Source organism: Indicator indicator, chromosome 5 (genome assembly GCF_027791375.1).
Source record: "Indicator indicator isolate 239-I01 chromosome 5, UM_Iind_1.1, whole genome shotgun sequence".
NCBI lineage: Eukaryota > Metazoa > Chordata > Aves > Piciformes > Indicatoridae > Indicator > Indicator indicator.
The window spans coordinates 13,559,746-13,575,685 of NC_072014.1; the positions used below are offsets into that span (position 1 = coordinate 13,559,746).

General features: G+C 46.5%; 1 protein-coding gene across 1 annotated transcript in view; it reads right to left on the bottom strand.

Moving 5' to 3' along the window:
- Nucleotides 1-3,049: 3,049 nt before the first annotated feature.
- SLX9 (SLX9 ribosome biogenesis factor) overlaps nucleotides 3,050-15,940 on the bottom strand; it is a 47,553-nt gene continuing 34,662 nt past the window's right edge. Inside the window, exons 3-6 of the mRNA XM_054381168.1 lie at nucleotides 14,196-14,264; nucleotides 9,621-9,774; nucleotides 6,057-6,125; nucleotides 3,050-3,664 (exon numbers count right to left, since the gene is read on the bottom strand). Coding sequence (XP_054237143.1) covers nucleotides 3,538-3,664; nucleotides 6,057-6,125; nucleotides 9,621-9,774; nucleotides 14,196-14,264 — 419 coding nt within the window. The 3' untranslated portion in view covers nucleotides 3,050-3,537. The remainder of the gene's footprint in view (nucleotides 3,665-6,056; nucleotides 6,126-9,620; nucleotides 9,775-14,195; nucleotides 14,265-15,940) is intronic.

Genomic DNA, 15,940 nt, shown 5'->3' on the forward strand with positions numbered 1-15,940 from the left:
AGAACAAACATCCTGTAACAGAGACCCAATGCTCCCAACATTCCCACTACTCCTCACCAGCTGCCACTGACAGTCGTAAGTGCTGGATGAAGAGTGTAGCCAAACGTTGGGAGTTACACCAAACTAGGGCATGACCCAGGGACTACTGCCACAGCCTTTCCCTGGCAGCCTGAGAGGGAGACAGCTCCACCCCACCAGTACCTGCAATGCTAGCATGTGCCTTGGTGCTGGACCTGGCAGGGTTTATGCTGCCAAAAGCCATCACACATGCATAGCTCTAGGAGAAAAAGCTATGGGGCCAGCACAGCTCATAGCTTCAACCAGGCTGTTGAGTACTCTCCACCCAGCATAGTCCTCATATGTGAATGAGATGGGGGCACTCACTTGCACAAGATCTATAAGGAAAACTTTCCAGGCAGACAAGCCAGAAAGGGTAGGAAGAAGAAGGGAGTCTACATACTCACACTAGGGCCTTCTTTGGGTTAGACGAAGAGTCAGGGCCAGGTCTGTGACTCACCACGCCTTTTCTGAGACATGCCACCAGCCTGATGTAACTCCTACTCCAGCAGAAACAAGGCTATTGCCCATAGCAGCGAGGAACATAAGAGCTGCAAGAGTTGCTATTAAAAAAAAAAAAAAAAAAATCTTTTTACAACCTGCAGACCAGAGACACTACCCATGAGCTGCTGGTAATGGAGAATCCCTTTCCACCCACTGCTTTGAGTGCTTTGTGCGTAGCAGAAAATATCTGCTGGTACTACCAGATGGACAGGATACCCAGGTTTTGCTTGCACAGTCCCATGAACAGCCTTTGAAGGTGAAATCACCAAAAAGAAAATAGCTGTGAAAAGTAGCCCCAAGTTTTTCCAGTCCTTAGTTTGCAGTGCATTCTTTGCTTACCCACTGCTTGCTTAGTCTAGAGCTGCCGGGTTGGGCCCCTGCCCTCTCTTCTGGCACAACTACTTGTTACAGCTTGGAAGCTATTTTTTCCCACCCTACTATCTTAAAAAAAAAAAAATTGGCGTGGAAGCTTTTATCATCCTGAAAACATGCCAACTGCGAAGGCGACTCTGTGTCTCAGATGCCTGTTTCCTGGCAGATTTTAAATCCTTTGCTCAACTGCTAGGATGGCGGGGGCAGGAGATGCCTGTAGCAACAGGCTGTGAACTGTAGTTTCAAACAGCCACATGTTTAACTGCTGCTGAATACCCAGGAGACCAACATTTTCAAACAGTGGGCTAAGAGCTAGACATGCAGCCAAGAGCCTGTGCTGGCCCATCCAAGGTAAAGAGAAGTGTGAACAGTGAGGCTGTGCATGGAGGTGAAGGACCACTAGCATGGGTACCAGGCAGTGCTGAGTAGAGTCACACAGCTCAACACCTCCACCTGGCCAGTCATCCTTTTGCTTGCTGGATAATGAGGCTTCAGCTCAAAGCTTCTGCAAAGTACAGAAGAAAAGCAATAAAAGTCTTCCAACACGCCACACAAGCTGCCTTCAGTCCCTACTGCATTCCAGATACCTATCTCCATCCTTGAGTACCCTGTTTACTAACAAGAGGAGCAATTCGCATCTTGCTTTGTACTTGGATGTCTTCACCTTCTTCATCATTCCACTTAAGCACAAGGATGGTGCTTTTCTCAGGAGGCAGCTAGCTACATGATGGAGTAAAAGGGTAAACAGTAAGCTTACAGAAAAAACACCCCAAAAACCTTAGCTTGAGCCATGTCTTAGTCACATCTTGGGGTGCTGGAAGCCACAAGTAGTAAGAATAGCTGCAGGCCATGGGCAGGAGGTGCCATCAGTGCACAGCTCCATCCGAGGCCCAGCTCTTCAATGAGATGCCCGGTCTTCGTAACATGTTCAGAAGCTTGGCTGCACTGGTGCTGTAAGTTCAAAATCCAACATGACCTAAAAGAAACGCAGTCAGATACCACTAAGAGAGCAAGCAGGAACCAACCAGGAAGTGGAGAGATATTTCAAGCTGTTTGACCTCATCGCAGCCCTCTGCTTCCCAGAGCACGCTGACAAACAGCACAGCAGTGTTCACCTCCCAGCACTGGCACAGGAGTGTCAGGGGAGAGGAGAGCCCTGCCAGGCCTCTGCCAGCCCCAGAGCAACAGGCTAGAGAATGGGACACAGCCTGGAATCTCTCTGTGGCCTCTGCCAGCAAGACTGTCCTGCAGGCCCTGGGGGCAGAGAGGTAACAGATGACATTCCTCTAACACAACAAGCAGCATTAGCAAGTGTCTGCACTGTCAGGGCTGAGAGGCAGGCATCAGAAAAACTGCCTTTGTTCAACAGTGCCAGCCTAGAGGGAAGAAAAAAGCAGTGTTACTGGTGTTGCAAGAGACAGGTATGATCAAGGTGCCTGCCGCTCCCATAGCAGCTGGTTTTAGGCATCAACTTGGGTAAGAGCTGGCTGCAGCTTCCATGTTCTGTCTGGGATTCTAAGTGAATTTCTTTTTTAAAGGTATCAGATGCTCCTCAGAGCTGACCTGATACAGGCAGCCTGTGTTTCCAAGGTTAAGAAGCATCAGAAAACCTTTTGTATGGTTCAAAAGACAGCATTGACATTTTGGGGTGTCAAATTGAGATCATCTTAAAACAGGAAAGAGCCCTGCCTTCAGTTATCCCCGTGGAATTCACTGGACTCTTGTGAAAACTAGTGTTTGGCAGAAGGAAAAGCCTTCCCCTGCTGCAGTGGTCCCCAAACCCCATGAGTGACTGGCTGAAGATCACAAACTGCCATGAGGACATGTTTTGGGATGCTTCGTACAGAGCAGGCCATGCAGGGAACACAACATAGGCCAAAAGGGATCAGCAGCACCTACATAAAGCACACATTTCCAGGGCAGGATGAAGGAATGTCTCTATGACTTAGACATGTCCTGTAAGGATTTCACATGGCTTCTGTTGCATGCAACATCAGCCTAGTGGTCCACTGTACCCAGTTAAGTCACTTTCCCATTGGGAGTCAGGCCATGTTTCAATTAGTATTTACAAAAACAAGAACCAGACAAACCCAGTACTGTATGAAAGTGCATTTATTACAAAGCTAAATTTCTGACATAAAACAATGTATCTGAATAGATATACAACAGCCTCTGGTCTCCAGTGCTTGGGGGTCTTGAACCACCTCAACAGAGCAGTAGTGAATCTCTTCTCAGAGTTGTCAGAAAAGGGAGGGAAATGACAGAAAACAGATACACTGCAACTGGCACAATTTTTAAATTTTCCTAAATTGTGCCTGCTCACAAAAAGAGGAAGAAGTGTCAAGGCACTTCACAGAGAGCTTAATGTCTGCACAAAGATCCTGCAGAACACTCTCTGCAGGCTGCTTGCCAAGGAGCAGCTGCCACTGTCAGAAGAAAATTGCATTATTCCTGCAGAGAGAAAACAGGACTGTTGGGTTTAATAATCTGCTGAACTGCTTCCAAGGGCCAAAATGGCTGACAGGTCATGTTAATGCTGTGCTCCTTTGCAGCCTGGAGCCCTCATGCCAGCTCCAGTGTGCACGTTTGGTCTCAGCTCACACCTTAAAGAGGGTTACCTTCTTCCTCCTGCCTCAGCCTCTTGGAGAGATGCTCGCTGATGGCCATGAGGGGGTTGGCTCTGTAAGTAGGATTGGTGATGACCTCATGAAACCGAGTCACTTCTTCCTCCCTGAGGGAAATAAAATAACATACAAATGCTAAAGGCCTGATGCAGAAAGGACCGAGTGGATCAAAACAGAACTCAAAGTAGTGCGTTTCTGTACAGACAGAATGATCCTGAGTGCAAATTTCAGAAAGAAACAGTGCAAGAAATAAAACCTCTTTTACCCAAGGGCACAGCTCAAATTGCTGCCAGCTTCATAGGAGCCAGAGATTTGATCTCATGCCACAGAGACAGAAACAATCACGTTAGTGTCCAGCATCACTTAGCAATGTTTTTTTTAGAGCTTTTCCCTAGTAAATCAGGAACAAGAGACTCTGAGTATCTAGTAAATCTCTAAGAATTAAAACTACTCCAGATTGCACAAGCACAGAAGCAGATTCTGCTTTCAAGAGCTCATCAGCTGACTCTCTTTATTGCTCAATGTCAAGGCCTGGTAATCCTATGTGCAACACTAGTTAGACACCATGGGAGGAGCATGACAGAATTACCTCTGCATGCTTGGTCACAGCTGGTTGCTGTGGTAATAGTTTTGTCTTAAAAACCAAGGAGGAAAAAAAAAAACAAACAAAAAAACCCGACAAATTTTCATGTAAGTCACATCCAAGGTGGCCTCCCCACCTCCCTCAGACAAGCTGCCAGGCCCTCCACAGCCCAGCCAGACACATATCTCCACATTCTCTGTAGTTGCTATGGATTAGCAGAGTGCTCTTCAGCCTTCAGCATGCAGCTAGCTCCCTCCCTAGCACGGCCTTTCCCTTCAACATCAGCCCTGCCCCTGCCAGAGGAACAGAGAGAGCAGTCAAACCTGAAGCTTGGGTTGTGGCAGCTGAGGCAACAAGGCAAGGCTTAGGAAACCTACAGTCCTAACTAATATCCTGGAAAATAAACTTCAAGACCTTCCTCCAAACCATTCCCTCCCAAGAAGCACAGCCTTCCCAGACCACTGTGGTAGGGTACATGCCAGAGAGGATCTTCACTGCATCTGTCCAGTTTTGTGCAGAGAAAGAGAGGGGCACACACAGGCAGCATTGGCCTGCTGATACAGAAGATTGTGCTGGAGTTGACTATTCAAATTTAGATCTGTAAACAAGTCCTTCCTCAAGCAGTGTCCTTCATCTATGAGTTCTAGCATAACGAGATGTGCAGTGGTGGTACTCAAAGCCATGACCCCTGGGCTTCTGTAATGAGCCAAGGGACTCATCCATAAAGGCAGAAATGAGTGAAAAACGCATCCCAGCATCAACAGTGGCCAGTATGAGACAGCAAAGGGTATTCACAGACTTTGATGAAGAGCAGTACTGGGAACTGTAGACTGTTCTCCTCAGCCTCAGTTAGAAATGGAATGGACCAGAAGTGACAGAAATCCTGGAAACATGGATCACAGAAAACAAACACTACCAGATCACAGTGTCTAGTCCTAAGAGAGCTGTGCTGTGGGGAAATGAAGTTCCTCATGCAGTATAAAATATCCAGGAGATTATACAGAGGAGTAAGGAGCTGCCAGACCAAGCCCAGGAATTATTCAAAAGCATTTAGTGCTTCATTTTACAAGAAAAGGGTTGGCAGATGCCAATAGCAGTTGTCCTTGTAAGCAATGCATAGCATGTTAAGTTAGCATCCTAGAGATGTTCTAACAGAGCAGTTCTGGATCCTAATGCTACACAGTTTCATCCACACAACCACAGCAGGCTTTCCTGAAGGGTTTCAACTAGAGCTATATAGGCCTGATGTTGTAAGATACTTGGCCACAACTGGATGTTGCAGCTTCAAGGCAGCAAGCCAAGACAAGGGACGTGTCACCTGGCTCATAACCAGATTGTCACATGCCAAACAGAGGGACACAGTGCAGACATACTCACTTGGTACAGCCAGAAATGACAGCTGTGGCCAGGGCCAGGAAGACAAGATACAACTGGTATGGGTTTGTCCTGCAACAACCATACACAGAAGGCCCAAGCCATCACCTTTTCAATGATATGGGGAAAGTAAATTCTTAAAGGAGCAAGTTCAGTTTCCTGTGCTCTCTCTGCTTAGATTTTACATGAGACAGACATGGAAGTAGACTGAATACATCTAGAACTGACCAAGTCTGACAGGGACTAAGACAGAAACATCCTGCACTATGAAGAGGGAAAATTAAAGCTGCCACCTTTCTAGGTCCTCTTCTAGGGCCTTCGGGTGTGCAAGAATGAAACACTGAAACTGGTTGGCCAGAGAGGTTGTGTGATATCCATCCTTGGAGATACTAAAAAACTGGGTGGGCATAACCCTGGGCAAACAGTTCAACCTCTGCTCAACAGGGGGGCTGGATCAGATGGCACGCAGAGGTCCCCCCTCCAGTCTCAACCATTCAGTGATGTTCAGCAGGGAATGGGCACTCTAGTAGCTGGGTACTTACAAGAGCTGGTGTTTCTGAGCTTGTTTCATCAGACAGAAGTCTGCTGCTTCTGCCTTTGCTTTTACATGGCTGCGGAGAGAAGAAACAAAACAAGTGTGTGAAGGAGTGTTACAGAGAAGCAGTAATTTACCAATTGCCTGTGGAGATGGAAAGAGTCCATGTATTCTGAGTCTGCTTTCCCAGAAAGGATAGGAAATTGTCCTGCATGGAAAATGTCCTGAAAGGCAATTATGTCCATAGCCAGACAGTAATGGAGATGCAAATTACTTTTGCCACAGACTAGCATCTTAGGAATCAGTACTGAATGAACAAGAAGTAAATGCACTGCAGAAAAATCAGTGCACTTAGTTTATAGAATCATAAAATGGGTTAGGTTTGAAGGGTCCTATAAAGGTCATCTAGTCCAAGCCCTCTGCATTGAGCAGGGACACCTTCAACCACCTCAGGTTGCTCAGAGTACCATCTAACCCAACCTGGAATGTTTCCGGGGTGGGGCATCTACCACTTCTCCGGACAACCTGTGCCACTGTTTCACCACCTTCGTAATTTTTTTTTCCTTTTATCTGTTTAAATCTCCCCTCTTTTAGTTTAAAACCCCTTGTCCTGCTGCAACAGGCCCTGCTAAAAAGGCTGCCCCCATCTTTCTTACAGGCCCCTTTTAAGTACTGGAAGGCCAAATGCTACTTCTAAACCTGGTGATTAGCTGTCCATGCCCAGATTACTTTCTGCTTATCACTAACCTGCAGGTCATAGTGATACTGTTGCTTAACAATCCCATCAAACTTCCCCTCACCACCAGGCATGTGTCACCTCTGCATATCTCATGTTCCTTGCTAACGCTGCAGAGCTCCAGCATGGACAGACATCAATTACAGCATCACAGTTACTCAGGAAGAAGACAGCACTGCCAGCCCTTCTTTGGATCCTGCAGTGGGACCACTGGAGTATAGAGAGTCACACTTTGACATGAAGAATGCCAATATTCTTTTCTCCCTGTGAACGCATGTCCTCACCAAAGGCTCTGTAGTCTAAGTAAGTTGCAAACAGGTTATTTAAACAGAATGCACAGCACAGCTTCAGCTTTTGCCACCAAACATAGGTTCTGAGAGCCCATGACACTGAAAGACGATGAACTCATAGGAACCTAGAATGGAGCCCTATGTGTAGCTGAGGCACAGTGGCAGGCATAGATCTGCACTCTCTGCACTCCTTTCTTACTCCTGGGCAAAGTCCAAAGAGATTCGAGGTATAATCCCATCCTGCACAGGAAGCTGGAAGTACGTGGTGCCCAATACCAAGCAGTGGCATAGATTTACCATAAAGACAAGAATATTCTTCCATTCTTTAGGATTACACAGATACAAACAGGAGAAGCAAATGGGGAACAGGTTCTGCCTGCACATAACAGTTTCTCTCTTATTTGCCCTAGGGCTGAGCCCCAGCACACAGCTGAAGGGGGTAAGAGAGTTCGCCTCCTGCCCTCTGTTGAAAGAGAGCTTAAGGAGGAATCTTCCTTTATTTGTGGGTGCTGAGGGCCAGGGCCTCCTCTACTTAATCTGCCCCAGAGCCCTTCAACTTTCTCAAGGTTAGGAAATAGGACAGTCTCTCACCATCTCTTCAAGACAGTAGGATCTGGTCTCTTGTTGGCAATGTTACAGTGACCTCCTCTTCTTGTTTTCCACTCTGACATGTTAACCTCCATCCTTTTTATTCTGCATTTTTTTCCTCCATTCTTCCTTTTCGCCTCCTCCCCTGCAACCTATTCTTTCACCCCGCTCACTTTCATCATCTTTCCCTACACAATCAATTCCTGCTCCTTTTCTTATCCATTTTATTCTCCTTCATGGGGGATCCTGGTGGACCTAAGTTGCTGAGGGCTGCTTTCATCATTGCCCCATCATACCTGATTTACCCTCAATCCAAAACAGTGTCCCTCAGGTCACAGGCCCCTGCCCACCCTGACAAACCCAAACACAGCGGACATTATGTCAGCCAGCCTTCACAGCACAGAGCCTGTGCAGCAAACAGCAGCCAGGCAGATCAATGCCTGCATGCTGCTCTATACCCTTCAGTTTCTCTCAAGGTCACCCCAGCACTGCTGGCATTACACAACAGGCTTGAGAGCTCATGAGGAATGGCAATCAGCAAGAGCAGACTAACAGCTACAGGGATTTGTGCAGCTCCCATTGCACTGCTCCATCCACTGGTATTCCAAGACACAGAAGGAGCAGGAAACATCTCTTCTCTCTTTATGTTCGTTAACTGCTCAGCACAGGAACGATTTCTCATCCCAGCTTGCCTCAATTGCTTATAGAAGCGCAGAGAAATCTCTCCTCAGGTTGGATGGCAACCCACAGAGCAGGAGCTTGCCAAGTGTGCCACCAAGCTGCCACAGCAGTCCCTCTGAAGACAAAGCAGCTCTGCAGAGGATGATGATGCTTAAAGGAAAGCCTTTTTAGAGTACATTCCAGACTGTATGAGATCACATGCCCTACAGGCTTGTGCCTCTTGGGACAGATTCCTCCGCCGCACACCACAAGGGCACAATTCTGCTTCAGGCTTTGCAAGCCCGCTTTTGCCTTCAGTCATCCCCCTATTTTAAATGGCGTGGTGCTTCTGAAGGCTTTTCAGTCCCACTCAACAGCTCTGCCCTGCTGTTTGAAAGGTTGCTGCCTGAATTTCCCCCACCAAAGCCATCAGCATGCAGCCTGCTCACTTGGATCATGTTAGTAGCCCTGTTTCATTACACTTCACTCATTATAAAATAGAATAAAACCCTCCCTGTAATGCTCTCTTACCCATCAGGAGATCAAATTCCTGGAGAATCTAATCTTTTATTAATAATGCTGACAAATCACCAGAGTATTACCCTTCGTTTATCTAATAATTCAAATCCTATAAAAGCCTCTTCTGATTATTTCACTTAACACACACACACACACTCGCATCCTCACACACAGCCCAGGAAGCCACAAGCCAGCAAGGGGAAGAAGAGCACTGTAGTTCCTCCATGCCAGTACCAACTGCTTTTTAGCCAGCGTGTCACAGGCAATCTGGGTGACATCAGTCAACACCAAGCTCCCACCTCCAACTGCAGACAATGCCAGGGCTGGGCTTCTCTACCCTGCTGAGCTCCACTGGGCTTCAGCCTCACAGCCAAAGTGAAAACAAAGTCAGAGTATGAGCTCAGGCTTCCAGAAGAAGGGCTGCCACATTCCCATTGGAGGTCCAGGTTTGAAGACAGAGGAAGCTGACAGAGGATGTTAGGCAGGAGATTTCTGCAAGACCACCAAACGCTTCCATGTGTGCCAATCACCCTCTGCCATGAAGTGTACAGAAGAGTGACTGCAGTAGCAGGAAGGACCATTTTGGCAACTGTTCTGACTTGAAGCTTGAACTTTCTGACTGAAAGGAGTAAGACCAAGGAAGTGTATAGCCATATCCTCTTGTTCTTCTGAACACTTGCATAAAACTTGCATTGCCTGTAACTACAAGCTGAGCTGAAGGGCACTTCTTCCCACAGGAGTAAGGGAGATACACAGCTTATCCCTAAATGGTTCATACCTCTTGGGTGGCTTCCCACTTCTGCCACCTGTGGTTAGGTCAGAGAGCTCAGGAAGGGCTTCCATCAGTGGCTGCATGTCTCCCACTACAGGTGTTGCTTTTCGCTTTGCTTCAGCTTTTTGCTTCTGCTTGGCTAGCTTCACATTTTCTATTTCTGAATGAGAAAAAAAGATGTTACTGCAGGAAGCAGAAATGTTTGCATGAGATAACTCATGAGCTAAGAAATTCATAGGCTGCTTCACCATCCACAGGAACAACAGGCCAGAAGTGATTTTAACCAGGGAAAGACTGAAAATAATGCAGCTGGGTAGTTCACTCCCTTGTTGTATTTGCTTATAACTATACACATCTCTACTGATAATTGCCATGGGAAGTGAAATCCCCAGATTTATTTTGTGTGACTGTTTCCACCCCTTGCACCATGGTGTGTGAGACTGTTCATTGCTCACAGCAGCATGACACAAAAGTCCTGGGGGTTGGGAAAACACGCTGACTCTGCATGGAATTGGAAGACAGAAGAGAGGAAGAGACAAACCAAACACAGTCAGCTCCATACGTGGTGCTAAACAGTCACATCCCCATCTCTGCTTTGCTGTTGGGTCAAAACAACAATCTCCTAGCACAGGCAAAAAGATGGACTTCATTTCAGTTGTTTACTTAGTTTGGAGCAAGTCAAGGTCTCACCTTCATGACTCATGTGGAGCTCAAGCAGTCAGATGTTGGACAAACTGCACCCTTAGAAAGGCACTGCATCAAGTAGCAGACACAGAGGCAGCTGGCTTTTCCTCAAGACCATATTTACGAGTCTCCCTGCAGCAGCTCTGAGCAAGGCTCTACAAATGTTACAGTAGTCTCCCTTCTTGGCCACAGGGGGTGGGCATTGAACACTGCAGGCTTCTGCCTCAGTCCTCAAGGCTCTCTAGCATAGAAATAGGTCTAAAGCGTCAAAAAGCAGCAGGCCCAAGGGTAAGTCCTGCCAAAATATGTTCTCCAGAACAGGCCACAAAATCCCAGCACTGCTACAAGCCTCCAGCTGAGCTCCAAGATGACTCAACCTGTCCCAGAATCACAGAATGGCTTAGGTTGGAGGTGACTTTAGAGATCCTCCAACCTCCCCACCATGGGAAGGGACACCTCTCAACTAAACTTGGCTGCTCAAGGCCTCATCCAACCTTGCCTTAAAACAGCCCCAGGGAGGAGGCATCCACAACCTCCCTGGGCAGCCTATTCCAGAATCCCACCACCCTCATACTGAAGAATTTCATCCTAAAATCCAGTCTGAACCTACTCTCCCTCAGCTTAAAACCATTCCCTCTTGTCCTATTGCTAGACATCCCTAGGAAAAGTCCCTCTCCAGCCTTCCTGTAGGATCCCTTCAGGTATTGGAAGGTAGCTATAAGGTCTTCACTGGAGTCTTCCCTAGGCTGAACAACCCCAGCTCCATCAGCCTATCTTCATAGCAGAGTGTTCCAGCCCTTGGATCACCTTTGTGGCTCTCCTCTGCACTCACTTCAACAGCTTTGTGTTCTTCTTATGATGGGCACACCAGAACGGGACACACTATTTGAGGTGGATGCCACCAGAAACAACTAGAGCTCAGTGGGATCCATGTGCTCCCTTTCCTTCTGCCAGGTGATAACCAGGCCTGGAAACCCACTGCACTGCCTTGACACACCCAAATGGTACCAGTGTGATGGAGGACTGCACCTCCTCTACAAGAACCCAGCGGTGGCTGCAGCAGAAGAGCAGGCTTCTGCTTATTGCCTTGGCCAACAAGTGTATTGCGAGGATGAGCCCCGGTGCTGAGCTAGAAACTCGTTGTCTAGACAGGATGGAGCTCCATGACTGTGGGGCCAAGCTGGCAACACAGTCAGGGCAACGGCTTCAGCTGCAGCATAGCCACATAAGCAGGACTAAAGCAGCCAGTGCCACTCTACAGACCAGAGGCAAGATGCCACCAGTCATTCTGGGTCTAATCCTGCTGCCCATATTCAAGAAAGCAAAACTCAAATTCACTGGCTAGCTGCTGGCTCCTTTAATATCTTTGTCTTGTTTGCTCCCCAACTTAGCTGAGCCAAAGAGCAACAGTTTCTTGTGAACTGCAATTGTGCTGTACATGGATGTTTGTGACAAATCTGGATCGTAAATGCTTCTGCTCACAGCAAGTCCTGCCAAGAAGACAGCTTTCTGTTCTGCATCACTTCTTTTTTTGGTCTGGCTTTATGAAGCTGACTACTTCAGTGCTTTCATAAACAGTATGTGCTCAAAATTTTCAGACACCTGATTCGGCACAAACATCCCAAATTCTTTTCCTATGAAGTCTTCTTCAACTGAGGAGTCATGCAATATATGTATTTTTAAATGTGCATACTTCTAATGCCTGAAGAATTACATAGGGTTTTCCCCCCCCCCTCTAGACTCTCCTGAGATGATTTATTGTAATGGAAGAAATCTCCGAGTTTTGCATTTACACTACTGGGCTGAACTTTAGTTCCCAGGGTCTTGGTTATTCAATGCCATAAAAGCAGCCCTGGGTCAAGAAGAAACAACAAACTCTTGGGAAGATTTAGGAAAACAGAGGTGTAATGATAACTTCAACAGTCCAAGCTGGGTTCTGGTTTGGGGGGGCAGATTACAAAACCCACAAAGGATTGGCAGTTATCTGCATCAGATAAAAATCAGTGTGTCTCTGTTGACTGCAGCTGTTTAAGGTCACAAAGTTAGAATGCCAAGTTTCATTTAAAAATCGCCATCTCTGGAAATGCCAGTTCATTTTGCTCCTCTAGTTAATAATAAATTTCTTTACTGATGTTTATATAGGCTCTTCCCAACTATTCTCTTTTTCTCAAAAACAAACTATATACTTGACACTAACACTTACTGATTTTTCCTACACAAATCCCTTCGTACCTGCTAGCCCTAGCTAAGCATTTACTAGTGAATGCTGGTATTTGCCAACTGGCCACAAGTTTAGTGGAGAAGTCAAGAGAAACAGCAATTTAGGTACTTTTGTATCTGTAAAGCACTTCTAGTATCTTCTAAGACAGAGATAACTCGACTTAAAGTTTTCTATCTTGATGTTCTCCTCAAAGCCAAGCCTCTACGTTTCATTTGTATTCCCTCATCTTGGTAATTTCAGAGCCAAGAGAGAAGAAAAGAGGCCACAACAGAGCCAAAATAACATACATGATCTTGAGAAAGACTGATGCTACAAAGGCACATATACAGGAGGGCAGGATTAAAAGAGTGTAGGGACCTTGTTCCTGGGCTTTACCAAACCGGTTGGCCATGTCTATGGGAGCAGCACTGACACTCAGGTACAGGATTGTGCCCTCTGTTTCTTGCAAAAAAACATGAGTCCCAGGTACCCCTCTTACTGAGGATGTCATTAAATGCTGCTGTGAACTTACCTTCCTCCACAGCAGTCAGAACAGTACCTCCTTTCAGGAGAGGGAAAGCTCAGCTGTACTCCAGCAGTCCCCTCCTCTGTTCCCACAATAATATCAAACAAGGAAAGACCTTTAGGAGCATCAAAATCACAACCACCATTCCAGATGCTGGGACTATGCACAGCCATCTATGCAGTGTGCCCAACAGGGACACCAAGAGTTGCAGATGTCAAAGGCACTTGGAAGTTGTTGGTTGGTGACAGGGAGTAGGTTTCCTTCACACTCACAGTGTTACCAGCTTTTTATGTAGGAGGAACCTAGTGAAATCACAGGTTGATGGACTTGAGCTCAGAGCTAAAGACCAAAAAGAATATGGTGTGGCAGGAAGCCACATCCCTCAGTGCCAGACACAGTCTGTTAGCAACTCTCCTGGGCAGGAAGATGTTAAGGCAAAAGCCTATCCCAAGAACAGCTACAGGTGGCAAGAGGAGTCCCTCTGTAACACTGAGTGTCTTTTACTGTGCCAAGATACTCAAAGCAAAGCTGCAGACATTTCCCACAGGAAAAAGAAGCATTTCTGCCATGGGCTGATTTTGTTTACCTTGTATTTCACAGCCTTGAGAAAGGCCAGACTGTTTGGTAAGTGGGTCACTGTCCTGTGACACATGGGAAAGAACAGTACACAACCAGCAGCGTCCAGACACCTCCCTTACTGAAAGGCAGGAGTGCCCACTGCAGGCTTTCATCACAGAGCCTTGGAATTAGTTGGTGGCTGCATGGCATTCAGCTCCAGGCTGTTGTTCCATCCCCGGGGCTCCTCAGGGAGGCGGAACTCCACTATACAACTAGTCAGATCTGTACCAAAACTTTAAAAGATAGAGAAACGGGCACAGTCTACATGGGCACAGTGCCTCATCTGGATAAATAAAGGTTTCATGTAATCATTTATACTACACATGGAGGAAGACAAAAAATAGATTTGAGGCAATGACTCAGTCTTGGTGCTAACACTAAAAAACAGTATCTGGGGCTTTCAGGCCATGTGCTGGGGAGCAGATATGAAAGATAAGGATTCAGCCTCACCTGGAACTGCCCAATACTGCCACCCATACCCCATGTACAGAGATCCAGCAGAGGCATGCTCTGAGATGCCCACAGTGCCACTGTGCTTTGGAGAAGTACTTACTTAGTAGCCATCTTTCTTTTCTCAGCTTCATTTTTTCTTTTTTGGACAGAATTGGTTTTTCTTCTAGACCTAGAGAAAAACAGAGACATTGAGATGGAGCTTGCCTCCTGCACACAGATTCAGTGCTGGACATTTCCCAAAGACAGCAGAGACTGTAATATTTTGTTCAATCCTTGATGCTTTTGAACTTGCTGGCACGTCATGCAGGCTGCGAGCAGACCAGGGGCTATACTGTACCTCAACTTTTAGCAGAGCAAACTAAACTCAGCTCACAGCTGGTTAAGAAATAAAAGGCATCTAGATCACCAACAGCACAAGCTGTGCTTTCTCAGGCCAAGTAGGCCTTGCAAAAAAGCTTTTTGAGAGACTCTTCCCCATGTCCTGCAGCCCTGCAAGAACCTGAGCTGGGAGCTGGCATTTTCTTCTGAATACTAGCTTCAAGTGTTAAGAGACAACTGGGAGCAAAAAGCAAGTTTAAATCTGAAAAAACGCAGACTGATAAAGCTAGAAAGAAGGAAAAGACAGGCTCCAGACATGTGAGGGTAGGAGGGGAAATGGCAACCTGACACAGCTATCAGCATCCGCCTGCCCAAACGAGGGCCTCATTGCTTGCCCAGACAGCATGTGGCAGGGAGGGGAAGGACTGAAAACAGTCTGAAATACCCAGATCCATGGCAGCCCTAGGGAGCAGACTATTACCGACAGCTTGTAAAAAAAGGCTAGTACTTCCTATACACCAAATTCAGTATTTGGAAACCAGCTGGTGATCACTGATATCCAAAACCAAGTAAAACAATGCCACAAATATTTTTACTGTTGCAGACACTATAAAATTTTATCTTATCTCCAGTGTTTCAAACAAAATAGACTTCAGTCAACTTTCTTCTGAAATGTGCTGAGAATACTTCTACAAGAAGGCCAGTAGAGCAACAAGCTTCTCAAAGATTACTCCTCTCACTTTAGTTTATTTTTGAGCCTGGTAAAGAAAAAAATATCCCAAATAGAAACAGGGGAAAAAATTTTTAAAAAAGGAATTTGATGCAACTCTACAAACAACTTACTAAGGACAACTTCTCTGAAGCTGCAAATCTCTCAGGATCATTTCAACAAAAGCAGGATCAAAATTTAGTGACTCCAGTGTTTCAAGGTGAGATAAAGCCTGCTGGGGCCAGGGGGACTTTTCCATAAAACCAACAACCACCACCATGTTTTGAGTTTCTAGAGGACATGGAGAACAAAGCTGTAGCTTTCACTGCCTCGTGTCCCAGAAAGATACACTACTGTAGTCAATACACCCAAGAAGCAAGAAATAAAACCATGCCTAAAAGCTTATCACTTATTTACAGAGCTCAGGGATGTCTTGAAAGATTTATGTGACTGCTGCTGGAATCCATTTTCCTGTCTCCTGCAAAAAGCGCCAACACCTGGGCACCCTGCTACGCCCAGGCCAGTAGGACAGCCCTGCTGGGATGCAGGCGCAGGTGATAAGAGGGACAAATATCTAATGATATTAGGTGAGAATTTCCTCAATCCCTTTGCTGTGGTATCAAAGCAGATGCTAAAACAACTAACTGCATGTTCCAATAATCAGCTCCCAGCTACCCCCACTTCCGATCACTCCATGTTGCTGTGGTTTTAGGGAAAAAAGATGATGAATCACAAGAGGCCAAAACGCAGATCGCACCCCAGTAATGTCTGACACAGCTGCCTGCACCAGACACGTCCACCCTGCCTTGCTGGCTGCC